The sequence below is a fragment of the Theobroma umbraticum genome, unplaced genomic scaffold, assembly GCF_002168275.2.
Source record: "Theobroma umbraticum cultivar Fairchild unplaced genomic scaffold, ASM216827v3 scaffold_147.0, whole genome shotgun sequence".
NCBI lineage: Eukaryota > Viridiplantae > Streptophyta > Magnoliopsida > Malvales > Malvaceae > Theobroma > Theobroma umbraticum.
In genome coordinates, this window is record NW_018397259.1 from 6822159 (window position 1) to 6847787 (window position 25629).

Here is a 25629-nt window from a genome sequence, read left to right on the forward strand (position 1 = left end):
TACATAATTCCCATGACTGATAGCTGATAATGCTAATTCTGTTTATTAATTGGATTATAATTCATAGGCTGGTAAATGTAAAGCTGCTGATCCATGGGAATTCTAAAAGAATAACCAGAAACGCATTTGATTGGCGCGAGATAGTTTGGTCCCTACATCCTGTTCCTAAGTACTCTTTTCATAACCAGGTTTGCAGTACTTAGCAGAGCACCTGCTTTACAGAAGCCTAGACCTGGGGCTTGAATTTTTTTTTTTGTTTGAAAAGTGATTTTATTGGCACTAAGCTGCTATGCCATATAAAGGCTTTAACCTTGTGAAGACTCCTGCTGGCGTAGGGATTCAAGCTTGTGCTGAGAGGAGAGAATAAACAATTACATGAGGAGACTGCTTCCCCCAAAACAAAAGAAGATTCTTTCCCTAACCTGAGCTGAACAATCAAAATGAAGCTCTCACCCTTTCCTAAAATCCTACCTAGAACATCAAGCATGCCTCTCTAACCCAAAATCCAAGAAAGCTTGGCAGTCGTAAAACAAAACAACCCATATCCAATCACCAGATCCTAAGGGAAACCATCGAGATCCTAAAGCAAAAATTGCTTCCTGCAAAGGAGCCATCAGACCTTGAAGTCGAAAGCCAACAATCAATGGATGTGCCGACAGATCTCCTTAGCAAACAAGCAATGCGGATAGTGAAGGAGCAAAATGGGATCCTCCTAAAGTGAAGCAGGAATTTTCAGCAGCAAAAAGCCTCCCAGATCAACCTTTGAACCAGCACCGCTTGAAGAACATCACCAAGCTGACAGAAGCAGCCGCAGGGGAGCAAGGAATAACTTCTTTGAATGTTAATACATTAATAAGGTTAGTTCATAGATGTCGTTTGCTTTTGAATGTTTCTTAAACTGTTTGGAATTATATGCTAAAAAACTTTGAATTCATGACCAATTAGGATTTGCCATATTGAATTTCTCTAGGCAAAAACTGCTTTGGAAGGCAAGTAATTTGTTGCCTTTCAAATCAAACCAACTCGGTCCAGCTACACAAATCACATTTGTTGAAGGAAGAAGAAAGGAATCATGGTCTGAAAACTCAGTCCTATTGTTTTGTTTTTTTTTTTTAAAACATATTACTAAATGTATGCCTGTCTTAATTGCATTGCAGACATACATAGCTGATAAGCATTAATATCGACACTTAAGTCAAGACTGGTGGCCAAACATGGGTAGTCTAGGTCATTAGTTGTTTCTTATTGCTCTGAAGCTTTCTTTGTTGCTTTGGAGTGTTTAGTTTCTTCTGGCCTTTGTTGTCTTGCTCCTTTTGTAACACCTGAAAATCTACTTAACCACCGTGTCATTGTTCTTGTAAACATCAGCAATAAGAAAATGCCAACAACGTCAATGGTCTGCACCAAGTACCTTTGGTCGAAGCTATTGCAACCAATCCTGGCTACTTCATTTACTTCCTAGTTGCTTTGTCTCAAACTATAAGGATTCCCAAAAAGGCTAATACAGATCGTGGGATTAATCCAATAACACAAAAAAGAAAAACAAAATTAATTGGCACAAGTTGATTTGGTTCCAATTTCCAAGTTAGGATGGGGCTTGCAGCCTGTCAGAATCACTGATTGTTTCCTAGGAAGTGGTGCAGAGAAAACAACAGATCATCTACTTTTTACCCGTTTGTCTACTTGGAATGCAAAGTGCTAGAGCACTTGTAATTCACCGACAAAGTTTGGATTGGCACTGTGAAATTTGACTTCCTCTAGGTACAAAACTACTTTAAAGGGCAAGTTTTTTGATTCAAACCAGCTTGTTCCAGGTACATTTATTCACATTTAGAAGAAGAAAGAAACAAAAGATGGATATTCAGAAAACTCAGTCTAATGTTCTGTTTTTTCCCAACCAGAAGACATTGACACCCTGTCCTAATTTTGCACTGCAAACATAGATCAGAAGCCCTAAAATGGAGTTCAATAATTGCAATTAAACAACAAGTCATTCACGACCCTGTTTAATTCATTGGTTGAACTAAAGCTTGAGTTCACAAGGGATCTGGAAAAATCCGCTCCAAGCTTGCCTAATTTTGGGTCCCTGGGACAGCTAGATACATGGCTTTTGAGTGTTGAGACACATCGAACTAGTTCATCCCCTTCCAAGCAAAAGCTCGGGCCAGCTATGAACTTTGCAAAGACAAAAACAACATCATCTTTGGGTACATTTGCTACCATTGTTTTCTCCAGCTGAGACAACTTGAAACAGAAACTGAATAAGATTAACGTGTCTTATTGATCCAAAGTATGTGGATAGATCAAATTGACCAGACAACCTCGTAGCCACTGTTAGATTAATTAAACTAAAAACCCCATTCTTAGAATTGATGTCAAAATACAGTTGTGTACGGAGCATGCAAGCAAGATAAAATTGTTTGAGGCAAGAAAGTTGTGGTTTGTAGTCAGCATCTGGTAAAATTCAATCCGTATTTTTATGATAAGAATGCTTTATAATTCAACAATGGTCGCCGTCATCTTCCCCAAGTTCTCCTCTTCTAAGATTTAGATGTGTTTTATTGACTTTAATCAATTGTAAACAACTTACCATGAAAACAAAAACTTCATAAGTTTGGAAGTTCGGAAAACTAATTGATCATTTCTTTTTCAAATCATAATTATTACTTATATGAAATAATTTGCACTTAAACATGTAATTTAATGATAAATATATATATATATATATATCTTTATTCGAATAGTCGAACTTCAATCTTTTTTGCTCTCTAGAAGAAGTATATTTAATAAAACATTTGAATTCAAAGGGAAAATTTAATTAATATGAAATGACGGGATGTTTAATAATTTTCCTTTTTGAATACTTACGTAAAATACAAATAAGTAATTTTTAATAGATTATGACAGCATTTTTGTGATTGCTCAACTACTTTTTCGATTTTTCTTCCTCAAAAACTTTCTTCTCAAGCATAGATATTGAAGATATATCACTGGTCATGACAAACCACTAATTAAAAGTTGGTCTTTGGCCTGCCATTAGAAACGGGGAATCCCCTGTTTCCAATAAATGTTGATAAGCATTTCTCTGAAAGTGAGCGGCCAGCTAACAAAAAGGCATTAATTATAGATTAAAAGCAAGATTACTACCTCTTTAGATCACTAACCTGTCCATTAGCTACAAAATCTCTTTGAGCATTTAGAAAGATGCCTAGCTAAGCTAAGGACATGATGAAATCAACTTCGAATTTTTATCAAAGATATTTAGCCCCCCATATCGACAAGTCTGTTTTTTCTTTTCATTTTTTTGGAATGCTTTCATACACAAATTTTGATATTGTAATCAGCTTACTAAACGAAATTAAATAAACCCGAATTTTGTTTTCTAATTATAAGAAGAGATTTTAACATTCTAGTCCCAATGATCCATCATGGCTCGTTGTTTAAATCAAGAAAAAAAAATTAATTCCTTTTATCTATATGACCGAGATGATAATTTTGACTTTAATTATCACAGAAATTAAGTTTGTAAATGTATGATTCACTTAAACAAGATGAAAAATGTTTTTGACCATCTCTTTGTTTGGTGTGATAGAATCATTTGGAAGACACCGACAGGTCAGAATGGCAGACAAAACTTTAGATTATTTTAATATTTTTTTTACCAAAAAATCAGGTTGGCCTCTGTGCAAGATCACAACAGTATAATCTTTGAAGTTGCAATCTTATCTCTATTTCATTAAATTAAGCATATGATTGATGAAAATATCATTTGTTTATTGTGCTTATTTTTCTTTTAGAAGAAAGAAGGCACCGTCAAGGGGGGGAAAGTCTAGTGCCTGATGGTTGTATTGTGATGGTTGTTGCTAATTCATCAATAGAGAGGGAAACCAAAGCATTAAATTATTAAAAATTGGAAGAATGAATTATTGTGATGTGGCTCATAAAATACTGACACCAAAAAGAATTCATTATCAAAGGAGGGTTATTGCTTAGCAGTCACATCTCCAGTTTTCTCCCCCTTGACTCTTCTATTGTTTTCAACTTTTTCTTTTCTAATGCAAACTCAAAAAGGCAAAAGAAATGCTTTATAAATACTAGCTTATCCTCCCTTTCACCCCCAAGCTGCTATTTCTCATCTTAACTCTCTCTCTCTCTCTGTTTCTGTCTTGTGTCTCTTTCTAAGGGACAAAAGCCATTGGAGTTCTGGGATTTTTTTCTTTTGTATGTTCTAAACTCTCTTCCTTTTCTTGCTTCTTCCTGCTTGATATTTTGCCTTGTCTGCATTTTAGCAGAGAAAATATAGAAGGAAACCAGCCATAGCAATAGTTTCTCTTCTTCTTGTTAGAAACTTATAAAGAATGGCATATATCATTCAACTAAACATGATCAGCTGTTTACATTCAGTTACATTAATGTTCCTCATTTCATGTATGCCACATCAGCAAAAACCAAGAAAATTCAGATTGTTGTAATTGCTTGTTCCTTCAAAACCAAACATTTATATAGTTGCAATTATGATCACATGGCAAGACAAGCCTGATTCATTCTTGTTCCTTCCTTCATTGGTTTCTTTCCCTTTCATCCTTTAATAATAATGGGATTTCTTTCAAAGCTTCGAATACTTATGATTGAATGCTTTTGTCAATTTTAATATGTACTTTTCATTGCATATATTTGGTTGTTTGAGTTTCTGAGCAGCTTCATAAATGGATGCTCTGCAATTCTTAGTGCCACTGTAGTGGGTCATTTGATTCCTTTCTTTTGGTTGTTTTTTCTTAGGAATCTTGGTTTTTACTGTTTTTTTGTCCCGAAGAAACTATGGAATTTAAGATGATGCTTATACTTTTCTTCATCCTTTCTGTTTCCAAGTTTTCACCTTTTCTCCACGTATAACCTTATTTAATTCTTAAATCTTGGAATAACATACTTTTCGTGCAAAAATCATTTGAATTATGCGGTAAATTACTGATTACATGATCAAACGATATGTCAGATTATATTCCCTCTTCTCATATTGTGGATTGGTGTTCGCATATCTGTTCCCACTCCTCTTTGCTTAATTGCCTTGTGCTTCTCAGAATTATAGTTGAAGGTCAAAATTTTCCTGCATATTTATTGCTTAGAATTGATGTTACAACAACTTTTTGTTACCTCAAAAGCATTGTATTCTTCTTTAATCTGAAGGTAGTAGGAAGAAAACCAAAATGGCAAGACCAAGATTGTTCATCTTCTTGATGGGACTTCTGCTTTGTTGTTGCTTTGAAATCTCAGCAAAAGCAGAATATATGAAGTATAAAGATCCAAAACAGCCACTGCCTGTCCGAGCTCAGGACCTGTTGGACAGAATGACATTAGAGGAAAAAATAGGACAAATGGTCCAAATTGACCGCTCAGTTGCTTCAGCTGAGGTGATGAAGAAGTATTTCATCGGTAAGCATCATCCATCACACTTCGTTTATAACACTTCCGAGAAGAGAAAAATGTTTTTACCAAATGTCGCAATTTTGAGTATCTCAAGGGAAAAAAGGATTTTGCTTTGGCGTGCAGGAAGTCTGTTGAGTGGAGGAGGTAGTGTCCCAGCTCCACAAGCTTCTGCAAAGGCTTGGGTTGACATGGTCAATGAATTTCAGAAAGGTTGTTTATCTACCCGCTTAGGAATTCCAATGATTTATGGGATTGATGCTGTTCATGGCCACAACAATGTTTACAATGCAACAATTTTTCCTCACAACATTGGACTAGGAGCTACCAGGCAAGTAGATGCACTTTGCTCATATTTTCCATTCTCACCAGCCATTCTTTAGTCATTGCTGCAGTGTAATACTGCATATTTGTCAGTTTCTTTTAGCTGTTGGGCTTATTAGCCTATGGAAGCTGGAGAATATACTAATAGCTTTGCTTTAGTTAGTTCCTTGATGTGGTTCAGAACATTTTTTAATTTCTAATAAACCAGGGACCCTGAACTAGTTAAGAAAATTGGGGCTGCAACAGCACTTGAAGTCAGAGCTACCGGCATTCCATATGTTTTTGCACCTTGTATAGCGGTAGTTTTCATTCACCTTTTCCTGTTTTTTTCCTCTGCTCTTTCTCATTTTTTGGGGATGTATGTACGAACTACTTATAATGGTATACGTAAGCAAATTGAACTAGTAATCTTTGCTAAATCAAGAACCACTTCTCAGTACTAATCCCTTTTACTACATTTTTTTAACAGGTTTGCAGAGATCCAAGATGGGGTCGATGTTATGAAAGTTACAGCGAAGATCCCGAGGTTGTTCAAGCAATGACAGAGATTGTACCAGGATTACAAGGAGACATCCCTGCTAACTCTCCCAAGGGGGTTCCATTTGTCGCTGGACAGTAAGCAATTTTTGCAAAGTACAATTAAAATTCAGATTTAGACATAATCTTTTCATAGTTAGCTGTAATACAAATTCAACCTTACCTATTTTTCCATTGAAAGTCATGAAAAGCAAAAAGGCAACCTTTTCCATCATTAATGTATGACACGGTGATCTTATTCCTCGTTGCTTGTTGATGTTGAATAAGACTTTGGTGAAAGTGCTGTCTATTTCTCTATAATAATAATAATATTTATACACAAAAACTACACTATTGGACTTATGTTTTTGGTGGAAGAATTAATGGTGTGAACCTGCATTCCACTTCCTGAAAAAGCAAATAAAAATAGAAGATGAGGACACTTTTGTATCCACAGTACAAAAAAATTTCACTGCTTGGTTTAGAGATGAACTCAGAATACCTGGAAGCTCTGAGATATTAATCAAATCACAGATTGTCAATGACAAGTTTCTGATGCAGCTTGTAAAATTTGAAACTAATTCCTCTGTCTTTTTCCCCTCTTTTTGCTGTCCAGGAGAAATGTTGCAGCTTGTGCTAAGCACTATGTAGGTGATGGTGGGACAACCCAGGGCATCAATGAGAACAACACTGTAATAGACAGGCATGGTTTGCTTAGCATTCATATGCCAGGTTACTATACTTCTATTATCAAAGGTGTTTCAACCATCATGGTCTCCTATTCGAGCTGGAATGGAATTAAGATGCATGCTAATCACGATTTGATCACCGATTTTCTCAAGAACACACTTCGTTTCAGGGTATAGCTGTTTCTCATAGGATTGAGATAAAAGTTTCCCCATCATTACCACTGTACAAAAGTACCTGAGAAATTTATACACACATGTTGAACATTGTTTCAGGGTTTTGTCATCACGGATTGGGAAGGTCTTGACAGGATCACATCTCCACCTCATGCTAACTATTCATATTCAATTCAAGTTGGAATCAAAGCTGGCATTGACATGGTTAGAGACTTAGGTTATCAAATGTAGAATTTTTATGCTTTACTTATTCATATAATTAATGCTTGTTATATCACTCTTGCAGGTCATGGTTCCATTCAACTATACAGAATTCATCGACGGACTAACCTTCCAGGTGAAAAACAATATAATCCCCATGAGCCGCATTGATGATGCAGTGATGAGAATTTTGCGAGTTAAGTTTGTAATGGGTCTATTCGAGAACCCACTAGCAGATTACAGCTTGGTCGACCAACTTGGAAGTCAGGTTAGTTTAATATAGCTAGGTTGTTTTTTAAACATTAGGATGATTTTATAATGTCCTAATTTTTCCCAATTAAATTCAACAGGAGCATAGAGAGTTGGCTAGAGAAGCAGTGAGAAGATCACTTGTTTTGCTAAAGAATGGTCAATCCACCGATCATCCATTGCTTCCCCTACCTAAGAAGACTTCGAAAATACTAGTTGCCGGTAGTCATGCAGATAATTTGGGTTATCAGTGCGGTGGATGGACAATTGAGTGGCAGGGCTTGAGCGGCAACAACCTCACAAGCGGTAAGCAAACAGTTTACCCCCATTGTCTTACATTATGTTTGGTAGGAGAGAAAGAGGTAGGAAAGTAATGTTTTGTTATTTCCCTTTCTTGTTTGGTAAGGGGGAAGTGGGGAGGGAATGATAATGAATGGATTCTGCAATTTATTTCTAGCTTTTATATAAGGGTCCATTATAGGAACCTAATCATTAACCATTCTTACGAACAGGAACAACAATCCTGACTGCTGTCAAGAACACAGTTGATTCAAGCACCGAAGTCGTATACAAGAAGAATCCCGACCCTGAATTCGTCAAGTCCAACGATTTCTCATACGCCATTGTGGTAGTAGGGGAGCATCCATATGCTGAAACACAAGGCGACAGCATGAATTTGACAATTGCAGACCCTGGTCCAACCACAATCACAAATGTCTGCGGAGCTGTGAAATGTGTTGTTGTCATCATATCCGGTCGCCCTGTTGTCATCCAGCCATATGTCAACTCTATCGATGCTCTCGTCGCCGCTTGGCTCCCAGGAACTGAGGGCCAAGGTGTTGCTGATGTTCTGTTTGGTGACTATGGTTTTACAGGCAAGCTTCCTCGTACATGGTTCAAGACTGTTGACCAACTGCCGATGAATGTCGGGGATCCACATTATGACCCTCTCTTCCCATTTGGGTTTGGCCTTACTACAGAACCTTCGAATGAGCAAATCACTACTAAGGACTTCTAATTGTATGAAATCATTGCCATCATGATTTACCATTGTTGGAATTACCACTGTACTTGGAAATTCTTGATAGTAAATAATAATTATTATTATTTCTTAAATGTTTACATTTTGTTACATATTCAACAATCCCGACAGCGGAACATAATATGGGGGCCTATACCAACGATATTAATTAATAATTAGAGAGATTGTATCATTGGAAAATCCTCCCATCACAGTGAAAGTGCATTATAAGAAAGCTAACTCCGTTCATCATGATCCCTGTCCTCCTAAAATTCAAACGTTACATACAATTTGGTGAGATAGTATGGTAGCAAATTTGCACAAGACTTCTTATAGTATTACTCTATAAGTATAGAATCAAGTCATTCACTGATACATGGTTCCATTTTAATTGGTTTATGAAGTGATTTAGAAAAATTGGGATTTAAGTCAGATACTGTCATGGAAGTAAGTGATTGTTTCCTTATCTATTTAAATTAGTCTAATATTACAATTGGAACTGTTTAATCGTTTAATGATTTTCTATTTATCAGCTAATCTTTATCTTATCTTGTGAAGGAAAAAATATAGTAAAAAGCAAGTAAATAAGATAAATATGAATTGTTATGCTTGAGTTTCTGAATGGTACAAACTCTATTTTGGTCCCCATGATTGAGATCGAACTTTTTGCAGTTGATTCTTGATAGGGGCATGACCAAACTTGATATCCTATAATTAATTATTGTGTTTATCTTCTAATAATGTTTCCCACGTTTCACAAACTATAAATTGATTGCCATTGAAGGTTAAAATTGTTCTTTATCTTTATTGCAGACCAGGGTTACAGAAACTGTTGCTACTTGAAACTGGGATCCTAGTTAGTGAGAATCACATTGAAAGGGATAGAATGGCAAGAGCAAGAAGATCAATCCCCATCTTTTTTGTGGGAATTCTGCTTTGCTTTTGCTTGGCAGCCTCAGGAAAGGCAGAACATGTGAAGTATAAGGATCCAAAGCAGCCATTGAACGTTCGAATCAAGGACCTGCTTGGAAGGATGACATTAGAGGAAAAAATTGGACAGATGGTCCAGATTGATCGGGCTGTTGCTTCAGCCGAGGTGATGAAAAAGTATTTCATTGGTAAGTGGCCTCATCTGTTAATTTGTTTTTATGAGAATACATGAATAAGTAAATATAACGAATGCAATTAGTCAAAGAAATTTAATAGATTTTGGGTGAGTCAGACTCAATGGGCAAAGGATTCTTCTTTGGCAGGTAGTGTATTGAGTGGAGGAGGGAGTGTCCCAGCTCCAAAAGCTTCAGCAAAGACTTGGCTCAACATGGTCAATGAATTTCAGAAGGGTTCATTATCTACCCGATTAGGAATTCCAATGATTTATGGGATTGATGCTGTTCATGGACACAACAATGTCTACAAGGCAACCATTTTCCCTCACAACATTGGTCTAGGTGCTACCAGGCTAGTTCATTTGCTTTGCTAATATCTTTCATTCTTACTAGCCATTCTCTTGTCAATGCTATTGATGGTAATTAACATCAGTTTATCTGTGTTGGGTTCATGAGTCAGTCCATGACCTTAAGATTAAGCAACCTGTGGAAGTTTAACAATTTAACTATTTGCTTTTATTAATACATTGATTGGGTGCTTCTTTTTTCTAAACCAGGGACCCTGCACTAGTTAAGAAGATTGGAGCTGCAACAGCACTTGAAGTCAGAGCTACAGGCATTCCATATGCTTTTGCACCTTGTATAGCGGTACCTTCCACTTTTGCCTTCCTTTTTTATAAGTACATGTAATTTTGGACTCAACAACGAGAGGTAACCCTCTCTCATTTTATAAATCTCATCTGAACCATCTCAAAAATCGAACTCTGGACCCAAATGGTTCCAAGGGGTGCAGTGCACTGCATCATGGTGCCAAACTGCACCTTAGGAATCTCACGTTCTAGTATGTGTTACCTCTATAGTATAAGCAAAATCCCACTATATTGGACAGGTATGTAGAGATCCAAGATGGGGTCGATGCTATGAAAGTTACAGTGAAGATCACAAGATTGTTCAAGCAATGACTGAGATTATATCAGGATTGCAAGGAGACATCCCTTCTAACTCTCTCAAGGGTTTTCCATTTGTTGCTGGAAAGTAAGCAAGTTTTCAAACTAGAACTATACAATCATTCAAAGTATACATTTTGTAGCCAGTGATGGCAAAACATCACATTTTTCTGTTCGAAAATTTGGTGGGTTTTCCCAATGGACATGTAAAAAATTAATGCTCATATTTAATATTGCCTAAATAATTAAATTTATTTATATATTATCATAAAATTTGCAGCTCCTGCCTGAATATAAGTAATGTAAAAGCTAATTCCTCTGTCTGTTTTTTACCTCTTTTGCTGTCCAGGAAACATGTTGCAGCTTGTGCTAAGCACTATGTAGGTGATGGTGGAACAACCAGGGGAATCAATGAGAACAATACGGTGATAGACAGGAACGATTTGCTTAGCATTCATATGCCAGCCTACCATAATTCAATTATCAAAGGTGTTTCAACCGTCATGACTTCCTATTCAAGCTGGAATGGAGTTAAGAATCATGCTAATCATGAGATGGTCACCAACTTTCTTAAGAAAACACTTCGTTTCAGGGTACAACTATTTCCTCTACAGGATTTAAATCTGGCTTCTCTATCTCTAGTTTACCATACAGAAGAACTTGAAGCAATTTTTTAATACATGTTGCACATTGTTTCAGGGCTTTGTCATCTCGGATTGGGAGGGTATTGACAGGATTACATCTCCACCTCATGCTAACTATACATATTCTATTCAAGCTTCAATCAATGCCGGCCTTGACATGGTTAGTTTGTTAACTGCTGAATTTTATGCTTCTGCTCATTTTTATCTTCTACATTCTAATGCCTACTGTTTTTTTGTCTTTCAGATTATGGTTCCAAACAACTATACAGAGTTCATTGATGGACTGACCTACCTGGTGAAAAATAAATTCATCCCCATGAGCCGCATTGATGATGCAGTGAAGAGGATTTTGCGTGTTAAGTTTGTGATGGGTCTGTTTGAGGACCCGCTAGCAGATGACAGCTTGGTTGACCAACTTGGAAGTCAGGTTAGCCAACTAGCTTAGCATGCTTTTTCAACACCAAGATGATTATTATATCCTGATTTGACCCAACCAATTCAACAGGAACATCGAGAGTTGGCTAGGGAAGCAGTGAGAAAATCACTTGTGCTGCTAAAGAATGGAAACTCTGCCGATGCTCCATTACTTCCCTTACCTAAGAAGGCCCCGAAGATACTAGTAGCTGGTAGCCATGCAAACAATCTGGGTTACCAATGTGGTGGATGGACAATTGAGTGGCAGGGACTAGGTGGCAATAACATCACAGATGGTAATAAATATTTCCACAAATTACTTTTCTAGGTATTGCTTTTAGAATTTGATAAAGAATGCTTAGAACCTATGCATTTAACCTTTGCAAAACCCTTTTCATGAACAGGTACTACAATCCTCACTGCTATCAAGAAAACAGTTGATCCAAAAACAAAAGTTGTATACAAGGAGAAACCTGATGCTGAATTTGTCAAGTCCAACGATTTCTCATATGCCATTGTTGTAGTAGGGGAGTATCCATATGCAGAGACAAATGGAGACAGCTTAAATTTGACAATTCCAGAGCCTGGTCCAAGCACAATTGGAAATGTTTGTGGGGCTGTGAAATGTGTTGTTGTCATAGTATCCGGTCGTCCTGTTGTGATCCAACCTTATGTTCGCTACATCGATGCTATTGTCGCTGCTTGGCTGCCGGGAAGTGAGGGTCAAGGTGTTGCTGATGTCCTGTTTGGTGATTATGGTTTTACTGGCAAGCTTTCATTCACTTGGTTCAAGACTGTTGATCAGTTGCCAATGAATGTTGGAGATTCACATTATGATCCCCTCTTCCCATTTGGGTTCGGCCTGACCACTAAACCAACCAAAGCTTAGTAGGCAATCTTTTGCATAGTATTTCTACTCTCAAGTTGTTTGAAGTCATTATCAATTACATTTAGCACCTTATTAAAAAAATTTACATTTGTCACAACTACAAATGATATTTGTTATAAAGTATCCTGCTCATTTGTGCTTACTCGAGGCCTTCTGTTTAGTTTCCAATCTCAAGAGTCCGAACATCTGTTTTGTGGTTGACATACTGTGAGTTCCAATACCTGCCTTAACCCCCATATCTGCAAGTGTATGGAAGTTGCTGGGTAACAGGTTCCGGTTCACTTTTAACGGACCTGCGCTTCAATAAAGGCATCAGGAAACCAGCCAACAACAATCTGCTAGTCTGGACAATTATCTCTTCCCCTTTCTTATGAAAATTTCTGTTCTGTTTTTTCTGCTTTATAAATAAAGTGTTTAAATTATATCTGATAAATTTGGAGGATGATGATGATGGTTCCATGCAAGAGACTGTCTGCTTTTTTATCACACTGCTACGATCTGTCAAATTACGGGCAGAGAATGGAAGTTCTCTCGAGTCTTTTTGACTGCAATTATTTATCATTTTCATTCGATAAGCTGAGGCTCTAAGAGATTCCAAATTTAAATCTCCAACATAGTGAATGCAATTGCTCATCTTCTAATTAAGAAAAGGAAAAAACAAAACAAAAGAAACACCTCATCTAATAGCCAAACCCAAGAGCCTGTCATTTTTCTGTTATATCTGCAACACAAGCTTGTCGTAAGAACTCATATAACAATTGTAAAATATGCAACTTAAAACTCAAGAAGTACAGTTAAACATTAAAAACATAAATCATAAATCAAACTTTACAGCAACAGTATCATCAATACTGACCGGAACTCTTGATTATTGTCATATACAAGTCTAGAGTTTCTACATATCCTATTCTGTAAATTTGTAGCTACATCAGAGTGATGGATATATGAACTTTGGCGATAAAAGTATGTATTAGCCCATTAGTATATATTATTAGAGAGAAAGATTGGAAATGGAGAACATCTATCACATAGTGCTATGCCAGAGTAAGTCCATATCTGTACTTACTCAGCAACTTCACTGCTCTTGCCCTCAGCTTCTTTAATCTGGCTCAGGATTTCTGCCTTTTTCTGTAGTAGGGCTTCTATTCTGCTATTAATTTTCTCTAACTTCTGTTTTAGCTTGCTAAGATTTTTACCCTTGTCCTTCCCCTCAAGTTTTCTTTTCTCACCTTTCTTGTCTTTTCCTTCTTCTTTCTCTTTGCCTTCTTTTGCTTTACCCTTCTGCTTCTCTTCCTCTCCTTCACCTTCTGATTCTTTCTCAAAATCTACTATTTCAATTTCCCTGGAGGTTATGTCAGTCTCACACTTCATGTCATTTTCTCCATCTTCGTGTTTCTTCTTCTCCTCCTCCTCATCAGTTTCTTTCTTCTTGCTCTTCTCTTCATCCTCGTGCTTTGTTTGCTTTTCTCTCTTTTGTCTTTCTTCTTCTCCTTATCATCCTTGCCTTTCTTTGCTCTCTTCTTCCTTTTCTCTTCTTTCTCTCAACATCTCCACTCTCTCCCTCCTCATCCTTGAGCTTTCTTTCTTTTTTCTTCTCCTCCTCTTTGTCTTTCTTTTTCTCTCTTTTTCTACATCTTTTCTTCTTCTACCTCGTCCTTTTTATCCTTCTTCGTTTTTTCTTCTTCTCCTTGCCTTTCTCTTCTCTCTCTTCTCTTCTTTTCTTCATCTTCATCTTTTTACCTCATCCTCTTTATCCTTCTTTTCTTTCTTCTTCTCTTCTTTTTCTTCATCTTCATCTTTTTCTACCTCATCCTCTTTATCCTTCTTTTCTTTCTTCTTCTCTTCTTTTTCTCTTCGTTTTCTTCATCTTCATCTTCTTTCCTCTTCTCTCTCTCCTTCTGCTTCTTTTCTTTCTTCTTCTCTTTCCCCCACTGTCTTTCTTTTTTTTCTCTTTCTTCTCTCCTCTTCCTCTTCATCCTTCAGCTTCTTTTCTTTCTTCTTCTCCTTCTCCTCTTTGTTTTTCTTCTTCTCCTTCCTCTTGTTTTTCTTCTTCTTCCTTCTCCTCTCTTTCCCTTCATCATCTTCTACCTCAGCCTCTATCCTGTTTCTTTTCTTTCTTTTTCTCCTTATCCTCCTTGTCTTTCTTCTTTTCCTTCTTATCTTCTGCCTCTTCATCTTCTTCTACCTCATGCTCCTTATCCTTGTGCTTCTTTGCTTTCTTTTTCTCCTTCTCCTCCTTGTCTTTCTTCTTCTTCTTCTTCTTCTTCTCATCTTTTTCTTCATCTTCCTCAACCTCAACCTCTTTATCCTTGTGCTTTTTTTCGTTTTTCTTCTCCTTGTCTTCCTTCTTTTTCTTCTCTTCTATCTCTTCATCTTCATCTTCTTCTACCACCTCTTTATCCTTATGATTTTTTTCTTTTTTCTCTTTCTCCTTGTCTTTCTTCTTTGTTTTTTCCTCACCTTCCACTTTCTTCTTCTGCTTTTCATCATCGTCTTCCGTCTTCCATTCTTTCTCCTTTAACTCTTTATCCTTCTTTCTTGTTTCTCCTCATCCTTGTCTTTATGTTTATCCTCCTTGTCCTCCTTATGCTTTGGCTTTTCCTTCTCTACTGATTTGGTCTTCAATTCAAGTTCCACCTCAACCTTCTCTCCCTTCTCATGGCTTGGCTCCATATCCTTTGTGTTGACTTTGAAATGCAATTCTTTCTTTGATTTTTGTTCAGATTCCCTGAAATAAAAGGACAAAACACAACCAAATCAATATCCAACCAACAAACTGGACTATAATCAAGAAATAAGAATTTATTAAAGAACACAGCACCACAGTTGGTGTGTTATAATTATTGGCATTACAGTTAGGTGTAATTTGAACCCAAATAGTAGAAGCATGATCTTTCAAATTACAACAGAAGAGATCTGGCTTTTGTACAAGGATGAGCTTTTTTTATTCAATTAATTGTGGCTTCAGAATACCTCCACTGCCATCATAGTTGACAGCAGGAATAAACAAAAGAAAAGCCCAGAAAAGCATACTGATTAAATTCAACTGTATGACAAACCACATTTAAAGGAATACAACAACAGGACGCAGTGATAGTATAAGATGTCTTCATGATTAATAGACATAAGTTGTTTCATATCCTCAACACTTTCATACTCCCTGTCTGTCTCTATTTTACTTCCAAGAAGAAGGGAATAAATAATTAATATAGACAGGCAACTTCCAGATGTGGATAAGAAAAGGACTCTATATTTCAGAAACATTTGCAAAATCCTGTGTGACCTTTCACAACTAATAACACTATACTACTGCAGAGAGCAAAAGCACTGTTGCTACCAGATGCAGTCACCCCCCATCCACCCCAATCATCATGAGTTCATGACAAATCCCACAAACAAGAGCACTAGCCATTACAACCCAAGGCCACCATCCTCAAGACCAAATGAATGGCCCCCCATATACTCAACATGCCTCCATCATTTCTCAACTAGCCATAAGTCAAAATCCTTCATCGAGCCTGTTATTGTTGTTGTCATTGTCACTGGCATTATCATGACCATTATATTCTTTTCGATGTTTGCCAACACGATATTAAACAATCCAGATCTTATAAAATTTATTCATGAACATGAAACTAATTAGCCCCCTAATCATAAAATTTATATATGCATATAAAAAGAAACACGAGTATTAATTTATTCAACAAAAAAGGAAGTTAAAATTATCAAAAATAATATAAACATGTTAAAGGCAAAAAATTCTTTCTAGAATAAAGCTTACATAACCCACCCCCACACCCCTCAACCAGTACAGTACCTTTGACAAATAACAGTTCCATTGTTGAAACTTTTGCCTCCCAAGAAACCCCCTATTTTCTCTTTTCAAGGATAGACCTTGAATACTGTAACAATAAAAAAAAAAACCCAAGAAATTGCTGCTAGCCCAAAATAGAGGAAGAGTTATGATGATTTAAAAGGGATGTCTTTGAATTTGATCATCCTTCTGAAATCTGAGCTATAATTATGCAGTTAACCAAAAAACAATATTCTTTTTTCTTTCTTGGAGATATATCTCTACATCATCTCACAAACCAAGAAAGACACAGATTCCATTTCCCACATGAAACATCAAGAAACACATCAAAACACCAAGCTATTTATGAAAAACTAAACGATCTTGACGCATCCAAACCCATAGAAAAAAATATAAGAAATCTACACACGTACGCACGCACCTTGAGTTTGCTAAGACAGGCAGATGCAAAGACGGCTCTTTTTTTCTTCTTCTTCTTTTAGAGCAGAACTGATGCAAGAATGCTTTGGAGTTTCCTAGAATTGGCTGGGTGCCTTACTGTCTGGAAAAATGGAAAGGTTCACTTACTTTATATAGCACAAGTTGGGTATTGACCGTATCAAGCGCAAAGAGCCAGAGTAGGTGACACGCAAAAGAGCACTGACTGTGACTTTGAATGTTTAACTGTTAACATGCTACGCGGTAGAACCTTCCTTGCCCTTCTGGTCTCCACAGCTTTTCGTAGGATGCCATTGGATTCCTTAATTGATAAGAGACCGGGCAACTACATTGATTTTTTTATATTGATTTCACTATTGAGTTCGGGTAATAACATAAATATTTTAGATTCGATCCAAAATTTATAGGATATACACAAATTATTTCATATGTTTATAAATAATATATATATGTTAGATTCAATTCAAATTTTATAAGATATACAGGAATTATTTTGTATTTATTAATATGTTTGTAAATAGCTATATAGTTTAGATTCAATTCAAACTTTATAGGATATACACAAATTATTTCGTATTTATTGATATGTTTAATTGGATATATATTTAGATTGCGTCCAAATTTTGTAAGATATGTACAAATTATGTAGTATGTATTATTACTTTGCCTCAGGCATGAAGACTTATTTCTTGGTTATTTTAAATAATAGCACTTTTGAAGTATAAATAACTAAAATTTTGTAATCTCAATCTATAAATTATTGAATATTATTAGAATTAAAGAAATATTTTTAATGAAAGTCATTTAAAGCAAGTAGATTTCTTGTATATAAATTGGATAAAGGGTATTCATATTTATACTAAAAATATTTGTAATGATATTAATTCAATATAATTAAAATTCTTATTTACAAATTGGAATTTTTTTATTAATATTTATAATAAAATATTCAAAATAAAAACTTATAAATATTAATTATTTGAAGAATATTTAAAAATGACAATAACTAAAAAATATTTAAAATAACTAATGACAATTTAAAAATATAATGTAAAAAATGCTTGTTTTTGTCAACTAAAATATTTTTAATATCTATATTTAATATATTATATTATATTATAAATTTACATAACTTTATTTTATCTTTAATTTAATATATATTAAAATATGACTCGTGCGTTGCATATAGACCAAATATAAAACACTCACTTATACGACCTAGGCAAAGCTCGTACCAATTTCAGATCCTTTTAAGAAATGTTATTCAATTAAGCATCCTTTAAAACCAACTTGAGACTAAAAGTATGTTATATATATATATATATATATGAATAAACATTATCATATTTTAAAATTTTGACTTTCATCATTTTTAAGAAAGCAAAAATAGTAAAAAGGTAAAAAGTTCAATGGTTACGGCTTTTGTAGAAAAAATTGGTTTCAAGTAGGATGTGATATTCTACCAAACCCATTTAGCGCAATCAAGTAGATGTGGTAAAAAATTAATGTGTGTATCATTAGCTATTGCCGCCCATGGCATCATCATGGGCGGACCCATGTTCATGGGAGCAATATCACATGACACCGCTTAATTAAAAAAAATTATTTATTATGTTATTTTTTTAAAATTTTATATATGTAATAATATTATGAATTTATTAATTTTTTATAATTTTGTAAAAAGTGAGATCAAAAGGTAGATATTTTAAAAAAATTATATATTAATAATATTTAAATATTTTTTTAAAAGTAATATTTTAATATTATCTAAAAAAAAATTTATAAAAAAATTTATATATTAGTATTTAAATTTTACGTGAAAAGATAAAAAATTTGTTTTTATAATTTAAAATTTTATTAAAAAATTCAAGTTTTACTGTTATAATGACTTTCCTCTCTTTAGCCTTTACTTGTGGTTTTCATTCTTTCAAAACAACTCAATTAAGTTTTAATTGTAAGTAATTTTCGATCCAAGTTAAGTTTTTGAATATTTAATATCTAAATAATTTTTGATTAATTTGATAGTTTAGATTCATAAAGCTACGCAATCAAGACTAACGAGTGAATGAATAATTGTTTAGTGACATATATTGAAAAATATATATTTGATAATATTTTTACTAATATTATCATATAATTATAATTTTTTATATATATTTTTACTTTAAAATATTAAATGATTGTATGAAATTTACATTTTTATTAATTTAATGTTAAAATTTTTATTTTATAAATTATAACATATTTATTTTTTTATTATGCACCACTTAAAAAAAAATTTGAATCCATCCTTGGACACCAATTACTAAGTGTCTTAAATAGCAAACAAAATATATGCATTATCTTTTATTCCTTGGTTATAATTTCACATGTAGGAACAATTCAAGTTTCAATTATTGGAAAGCTTTACAAACCATATACAAGTACCTAATAGGTACTTATGATTTAATATTTTTTTTTTCATATGAAAGGTTTTCGAGTTAGTGTATTGTACAAGGCCTTGAGTAGTCAATGTAACTATTGAAAAAATATGAATTTCAATATACTCCCTTCCACTCTCCGTTTTGTACATGCATTTTCCACCCCTCAAGGAAGGGAGCTCGAGTGACTTAATTAGAGTGCCAGGTAGGATTCGGCGGAAGTGGGACCCACGCGTCTGTGGAAATAAAAAATAATATTTTATTACTAATTGGAGTTTAAGCAGATGATGATCCCCCAGGTCAGACCGAAGATCCTCAGACATGGCCCCCCTTGGCTGCAATCTGCGGCGGACATTCTGCTGTCTGGACCGGACTCCTCCCACCCAATTTATCGTCTCCTTTTGTATTTATCTTTCCCATGCGACATAATATAATATATATAAATATAAAAGAATAATTACTTATTACTAGATCACTTGATTACCTTGTTTTAATTCTTTCTTATTTAAATACATGTGTAATGTTTCATTATATTAAAGAGGAGATAAAGTATCTTTTTTTAAAAAAAAATTATCAATTAAATTTGAAATATCTTTAACACATAAACATAAATAATCTATTTATTTAAAACTGATTTGTTATCAATTAAAGGTTCATCTTAAAATTTAATATAGTATTAAAATATGTTGTTTTTTCTTGCTATTATTTTTTTGTGATAAAATTTTTATACTTACGTATAAGTGATATGAAAGACTTGAACATATTAAATAGATTTTTTATTTTTAAGTAAGATTCATTAGTTCGTGATATGTCACTACTTCGTGATATGTTACTACTTCATGATATGTAACCAATATCTCGGCAAACTTAAATTCTCAAAATCCATTGATGACAGAAACACCCTTGTCTAGCTGTATCCTTGCCTCTCCAACCTGCGTCTACACTGAAGGCCACCAAGGGTAAACCGGCATTTCACAAGATTTCGGGCAGGGACAGCCAAGGTTTTCAGTTTCCGCCTAACGAACACAAATAAAAAGACAAAAGAGAAACTGTGTAACGTTTCTCATCTACAAACGAATCCAATCACACTCCTAAAAACCTAACTATAATCACCGTCAATCAGTTATCAAAGTTAGGGCCCCACAAACTTCAACGTCCAGGATTAAAAATTTCGCTACAACACATCCCAGTCAATAACCTGTATCCACGTTTCTGTAGCTTCTTCCCTTTCCAATTCCGAAACAGATCTGTTCGTCTCTTTAATTTCTGCATTTTCTCTCTTCTTTTTTTTTCTCTCTTAAAAACCACTGAAGAAAAGCCTGAAACCCTAAAAAAAAGACCTGGTTTTATTAAAAACCAGGTCTTAATAATTATATAATAATCATTAGTTTTAATCTTAATTAATCACATTTTATAGTATTAGATCTCTTTATTTTCTCCTTTTAGCTTTCTGAAATTCCTTGTTGATTTTGAAAATCTTCAATTTTGGTCTCTTCTTTTTGAAGCTTCGTTGAGCTTGTTCATCTTTCCACAATGAACGACCTTCTAACGGTAACATTTTGATGCTTTGTTTTTATGTTTTTGTTTTATTTTTCGATTTTTGGTTATTATTTTTGGGGGCATTTGTTTGTTTCTGTTGCTTTTTGTTTGGATCTAAGGATTGTTGATTACGATAGCAACATTTTGGAATTGGATCGTGATTAACAAAGGAAAAAAATAATATTTGAGGATTTTAATTTTGTTGTTTCTGTTTGGATGCTGTGAAAATGGAGGAAAATTGGAATTGAGAATTTTGAATACTGAATTTTATTGTTTAGGATACTAGGGAGCTGAAATTAGAAAAGAAAAAGGCTCAAAATCGAAAATGCTTAAACTAAGCAGGAAACGAATCAATTTAGATTTTTTCTTTTAAAAAGAAAGTTACTTAATTAACTGTAGGAGATGAAGACTAGAACCTATAGCTTAAGCTTGTCAGCATATACTAAGCGCGAACGTTTTCTATAATATAATTTTTTTTTGAGGGGTTGGGGGGGGGTTTATCAAAAGAAATTTGCTTTTAGTTATAATTAAGATATTTTAAGATTGTTATCTTTGTGAATTTTTGGTTGCTTACAATGACGAATGACCTTATCCTTCTTCAATTTTGCTTACTAATAGTGTCAGGGCTTGGTTGAATTCAATTGTGATTACTGGCTTCATATTTGTTGCAGGAGTCATTTGAGATCCCTCGAGGTCAAGGATCCCGAGGTGGAGATATTGAGCTAGGAGCTCAAATGAATTCTGGAGAACTCGGCCTTCAAAATTTCTTTAAAAAGGTGCTCTAGACTTCCTTGTAGATTTGTTCTTTGTAAGCTAAGCAGAAGCACAAGCAATACAGTTTCAACTTCTATTTCTCCGTTTTCTGTTTCATCTCTTAATATTTATTCCCAATTCTTTGCTATAGTATAATGCAGCTTGATTCACTGCTCTTATTCTATGTTTTTTGTCTTTTCCAGGTTCAAGACATAGATAAACAATATGAGAAGCTTGATAAGCTACTCAAAAAGCTTCAGGTATCTGATTTAAAATCTTATCCTCTTCCTTGTATTATGGAAGTGTATTGTTGGTTGTGGTCTTGAGTGTTTTGTTGAGTATGCGCTTAATTTTAGGGTCCTACTCTCTTTCTCTAGCCATAAGACCTAAAGTGTGAGATTATGAAGGAATCTTTTCTATGTTGTTGAATTCCTGTGTAATTTTGCTAAGTTTTCTATTTTTTGTTTCATGAATTAATGCCCAAGATAATTGAATGTAGGTTGATACTTAAGAGTTGAACCTTGCCTACATAATTGCAGGGATGATTCGTGACTGAGGAATCCTCTAAACAACTCTATTGAATATTGATTAAGATGTTCTGCTGATGTCATTTTCTTTTGAATCTTGTGTGCAGGATGCACATGAGGAATCCAAGGCAGTGACTAAGGCTCCTGCCATGAAATGTAAGCAGTAGCCTGTTGAATGTTTTTCTTACATTCGTAGTTTCAATAAAGCTGCAGAAAAAAAAAAGGCAAACACATGACAAGGCCTGTACTTGTATTGTTTCTATACATCACTTTGCTATTCGGAATGTGATAAAAGCTCATTCTTCAAGCAAATGAATTTTGGTTAAATTGTTTTGAACTTACTGCTCATGATGAATGCTATTATCGTCTGTAGCTATCAAACAGCGAATGGAGAAAGATGTCGATGAAGTTGGAAAAATTTCTCGTTTTGTAAAGGGGAAAATTGAGGAATTGGACAAAGAGGTAAGGCTACTTACTGCATTTATTTTGGCTATTTTCTGTCCATAGAGTGCTCATTTCATTATCTTGATGTTGGACAGAATTTAGCCAACAGGCAGAAGCCTGGATGTGGAAAAGGAACAGGTGTAGACCGGTCAAGGACAGCAACAACTCTGTAATTTACCTTCCTTTGTTTATTTTTTCATATCCCTTTTTAATATATGATCTAAGCTGTTATGATTATTAGTAAAATGGATTTGAAAGATGCTTAGCAGAATTCAGTTTATTTTATATTTCTTGTGGAGAAAAGTTTATAGTTTGACAAAATCTAACACAGGATTAACATGGCTGCTACCTTGTTGTTGATTCTTCATAAGAAATTATTGGTTCTATTTTATTTCTTGCAATGTGAATGACTGGTGGTAATGTAAAAACTAATTTCTGTTTTATTTTGTTAAATTAACTAGAAATAAGAAACCAAAAACTAAATTTTATTTGTATTCATTGCTAAAGTTGCAATGTTCAAGCTTTCTGTAATATTGAAACTTGTGTTGTTAGCATATTGTCTAAAAGCTTTTTCTATATCTGACGTGCAAGGGTATATGGAGCAAATGTAGGCTTCAAGTTAAGGAAGCTTGTTTTTGTACTATGTTTTATGATAGATTACATTGGTCGTGGTGTTTAAACCAGTCAGTAACTTTGGTTCGTAATTAGGGCAGTATTGGAAAGAGCAGTGATTGTCTCTTAACTCATAGTTTTGTGTCATCCGATATATTAATGATTACAAAGCACTACCCCTCCCATCCCAGCCCCCAAAGAAAAAATAAAGGATAAGAATGATCTTAAAATTAAGTGGCCAATTTTGTTTCCACCTTTATTGAAATGCCTTTTTAAGTTTATGGGCTTGATGGGATTTTATCATATTTTGTAACTGTTTCTGTAACAGTCATCCTTTTGTTGCAGTGCAATTAAAAAGAAGTTGAAAGACAAAATGGCTGAGTTTCAGGTAGGTCAGATATAGATATTTTGGGATGTAGTTATTTGCTTAGCCAGTACTCTCCTTTCTTCTTAACCTTACACTGTTCTTTGTGTTAACTATCACAGACTCTGAGGGAAACCATCCATCAGGAGTATCGGGAGGTTGTTGAGAGGCGTGTTTTTACAGGTTAAGATGCTCACCTGTTACTTAATAGCTACAATATTGCATGATATGTAGCTAATTTTTTATCTTTACGTATTATTATGATTTTCAGTGACGGGCACAAGACCAGATGAAGAGGTATGATTTAATTCATTCCTGATATTGAGTAATTCTCTATCCTGGTTAGCACGTATCTGATTGTTCAACAATGTACAGACAATTGAAAAGCTGATTGATACTGGAGATAGTGAACAAATATTCCAGAAAGCAATTCAGGAGCAGGGACGAGGCCGGGTTTGTCTTAAACTTCCTCCTTCCTTCTCCCCCTAAACTAGTAACTTTTTCTTACTTCTCTTGCTTAATTTCAGGAAACTAATATTTTTCTTTGATCCCTTAAACCTTCTTTGATTTGTAGTTTCTTGGAAGGATATGATATAAACAATTTTAGAGTTTCAAAATTAAACTTTCATTTGAAAGCTTGAGGACCGGTTCTCAGCATTCTCTTGTATCCCATCTCTTAAGCCTGCATTGACACTTAACCTTGTTGTACTTTAGTGGGACTGTAATTGGGTGGAAGAGAAGTGATTAGAAATTGGTTATGGCTAATCTAATGTTTGATGTGTTTGCAGATAATGGACACTGTTTCCGAAATTCAGGAGCGCCATGAAGCAGTGAGAGATTTGGAGAGAAAGCTGCTTGACTTACAACAGGTACTTAATCAGTTTGTTTGATTGAGGTGCACTGATTTGATTAAAATATAAATCTACGGCTAAACCTGTGCTTCCAAAAAAAACTTGAAGTTTACTCCTCAGCTTCATTGCTTTGGAATGTCGTGGTGAAAAGCATACACACTACTCATACAGACTTTAATTAGTGCTCATTTTATTTTGGTGTCTGCATCATATGTGTGTATACTGAATTTGTTGTGAATTAGGGGCAATTAATCACCAGAACTTTGAATGCTTTGGAGCAAGTGTCTTTTGGAAATGTTTTGAACAAAGAATCATTTCCTTTATGTGCATTTGTGCAATATGGGCAGATGCATGAAAATCCGGATCACCCAATAGGAATGAAATTGCATAACTATTATACGAGAGGGCAGAATTTTGGAGCACATAATTAAATGTTTCTTATGCAGATATTTTTGGATATGGCGGTGCTGGTCGATGCGCAAGGAGACATGCTTGACAACATAGAATCTCAGGTAATTGAATCAACAATAGAAAAGACGTCAATTCGATATCTGACAAGCAGTATAGATTTAGTCCTTTAAAACCATGCAATCAAACAGTTTTCCTCATCATTCCAATTTTCAGGTCTCGAGTGCAGTAGATCACGTGCAGTCAGGGAATACTGCCCTCCAAAAGGCAAAGAAACTACAGAAGAACTCGAGGAAGTGGATGTGCATTGCCATCATCATCCTTCTCCTAATTGTTGTAATTATCGTGGTTGCTGTGATCAAGCCCTGGAGCAGCAACAAAGGTGCTTAGATTGTTGTGTCATTTGTTTTTGTATAAAAATATATGAATACGGTGAAAATGATCCTTCTTTCGGCTGTTTCTGTTAATAACTTCGAGTCTATGCTACAAAACCCCCTTTTCTTGCGTCTGTGTGTGTTGGTTGAATACTGTTATGATTGAAAATTTAATATTCTTTTGATATATAAATATAGTAATTAAAATCATGCCTTGGATGATTGTTTCACTTTCTTGAAACTTCCTACCAGCAAATGACACTGTATTTAATTATATTCTTTTGCCTTTTATTACCAAACAAAATAATTTTACTAAAGATTTTAGAGAGAAAAAGATTGGATAATGAACAAAAGTTGTGTTTTTATTTTCCATTTTTAATTTTTTTCCTTAAGTTTTTCCTTTTATTTTAATGGTAATTAATAAAACAAAATAAAATAAAAGAGTAAAAGACTCTCTTTCTTGCTTGGGCTATGGGAATTCCTCTTCTTT

At 34.7% G+C, this 25629-nt stretch overlaps 3 protein-coding genes and 1 pseudogene across 6 annotated transcripts; 3 read left to right on the plus strand and 1 right to left on the minus strand.

The window, feature by feature from the left end:
• The first annotated feature begins 164 nt into the window (after window positions 1–164).
• Window positions 165–8690, plus strand: LOC110414645 (uncharacterized). Of its 4 annotated transcripts, XM_021425942.2 has the most exons (11): window positions 4207–4221; window positions 4994–5092; window positions 5185–5430; window positions 5548–5752; window positions 5954–6044; window positions 6215–6360; window positions 6878–7121; window positions 7224–7328; window positions 7411–7593; window positions 7676–7880; window positions 8087–8690. In XM_021425942.2, the coding sequence occupies exons 3-11, from the start codon at window positions 5205–5207 to the stop codon at window positions 8590–8592; spliced, it is 1911 nt and encodes a 636-aa protein (XP_021281617.1). In that variant the 5' UTR covers window positions 4207–4221; window positions 4994–5092; window positions 5185–5204; the 3' UTR covers window positions 8593–8690. The 4 variants fall into 4 exon arrangements, with proteins under 4 accessions (XP_021281620.1, XP_021281615.1, XP_021281619.1 ...); XM_021425945.2 differs by lacking the exons at window positions 4207–4221; window positions 4994–5092 and adding an exon at window positions 165–857 and having other exon boundaries at window positions 5272–5430; XM_021425940.2 differs by lacking the exon at window positions 4994–5092 and having other exon boundaries at window positions 4064–4221.
• A 542-nt stretch (window positions 8691–9232) lies between these two features.
• Window positions 9233–12715, plus strand: LOC110414646 (uncharacterized). The gene is made up of 9 exons (XM_021425946.1): window positions 9233–9713; window positions 9849–10053; window positions 10259–10349; window positions 10591–10736; window positions 10998–11241; window positions 11348–11452; window positions 11537–11719; window positions 11798–12002; window positions 12111–12715. Exons 1-9 carry the CDS (start codon window positions 9482–9484, stop codon window positions 12593–12595), a joined length of 1896 nt encoding a protein of 631 aa, XP_021281621.1. The 5' UTR covers window positions 9233–9481; the 3' UTR covers window positions 12596–12715.
• A 669-nt stretch (window positions 12716–13384) lies between these two features.
• Window positions 13385–20539, minus strand: LOC110414897 (uncharacterized; annotated as a pseudogene).
• Window positions 20426–25358, plus strand: SYP131 (syntaxin of plants 131). Its single transcript, XM_021426244.2, has 13 exons — window positions 20426–20818; window positions 21478–21582; window positions 21763–21819; window positions 22194–22242; window positions 22460–22548; window positions 22626–22699; window positions 23488–23530; window positions 23629–23689; window positions 23778–23803; window positions 23882–23959; window positions 24295–24375; window positions 24804–24869; window positions 24982–25358. The coding sequence occupies exons 1-13, from the start codon at window positions 20801–20803 to the stop codon at window positions 25153–25155; spliced, it is 921 nt and encodes a 306-aa protein (XP_021281919.1). The 5' UTR covers window positions 20426–20800; the 3' UTR covers window positions 25156–25358.
• Window positions 25359–25629: the final 271 nt, after the last annotated feature.

Coding starts and splice junctions, on each gene's coding strand:
- LOC110414645 (XM_021425940.2), top strand. CDS start 5,205: ATGGCAAGACCAAGATTGTTCATCTTCTTGATGGGACTTCTGCTTTGT. Junction 6,361..6,877: donor GTTCCATTTGTCGCTGGACA/GTAAGCAATTTT, acceptor TTTGCTGTCCAG/GAGAAATGTTGCAGCTTGTG. Junction 7,329..7,410: donor TCAAAGCTGGCATTGACATG/GTTAGAGACTTA, acceptor TCACTCTTGCAG/GTCATGGTTCCATTCAACTA.
- LOC110414646 (XM_021425946.1), top strand. CDS start 9,482: ATGGCAAGAGCAAGAAGATCAATCCCCATCTTTTTTGTGGGAATTCTG. Junction 10,054..10,258: donor ATTGGTCTAGGTGCTACCAG/GCTAGTTCATTT, acceptor TTTCTAAACCAG/GGACCCTGCACTAGTTAAGA. Junction 12,003..12,110: donor TGGCAATAACATCACAGATG/GTAATAAATATT, acceptor TTTCATGAACAG/GTACTACAATCCTCACTGCT.
- SYP131 (XM_021426244.2), top strand. Junction 21,820..22,193: donor AGCTACTCAAAAAGCTTCAG/GTATCTGATTTA, acceptor TCTTGTGTGCAG/GATGCACATGAGGAATCCAA. Junction 23,531..23,628: donor ACAAAATGGCTGAGTTTCAG/GTAGGTCAGATA, acceptor TAACTATCACAG/ACTCTGAGGGAAACCATCCA.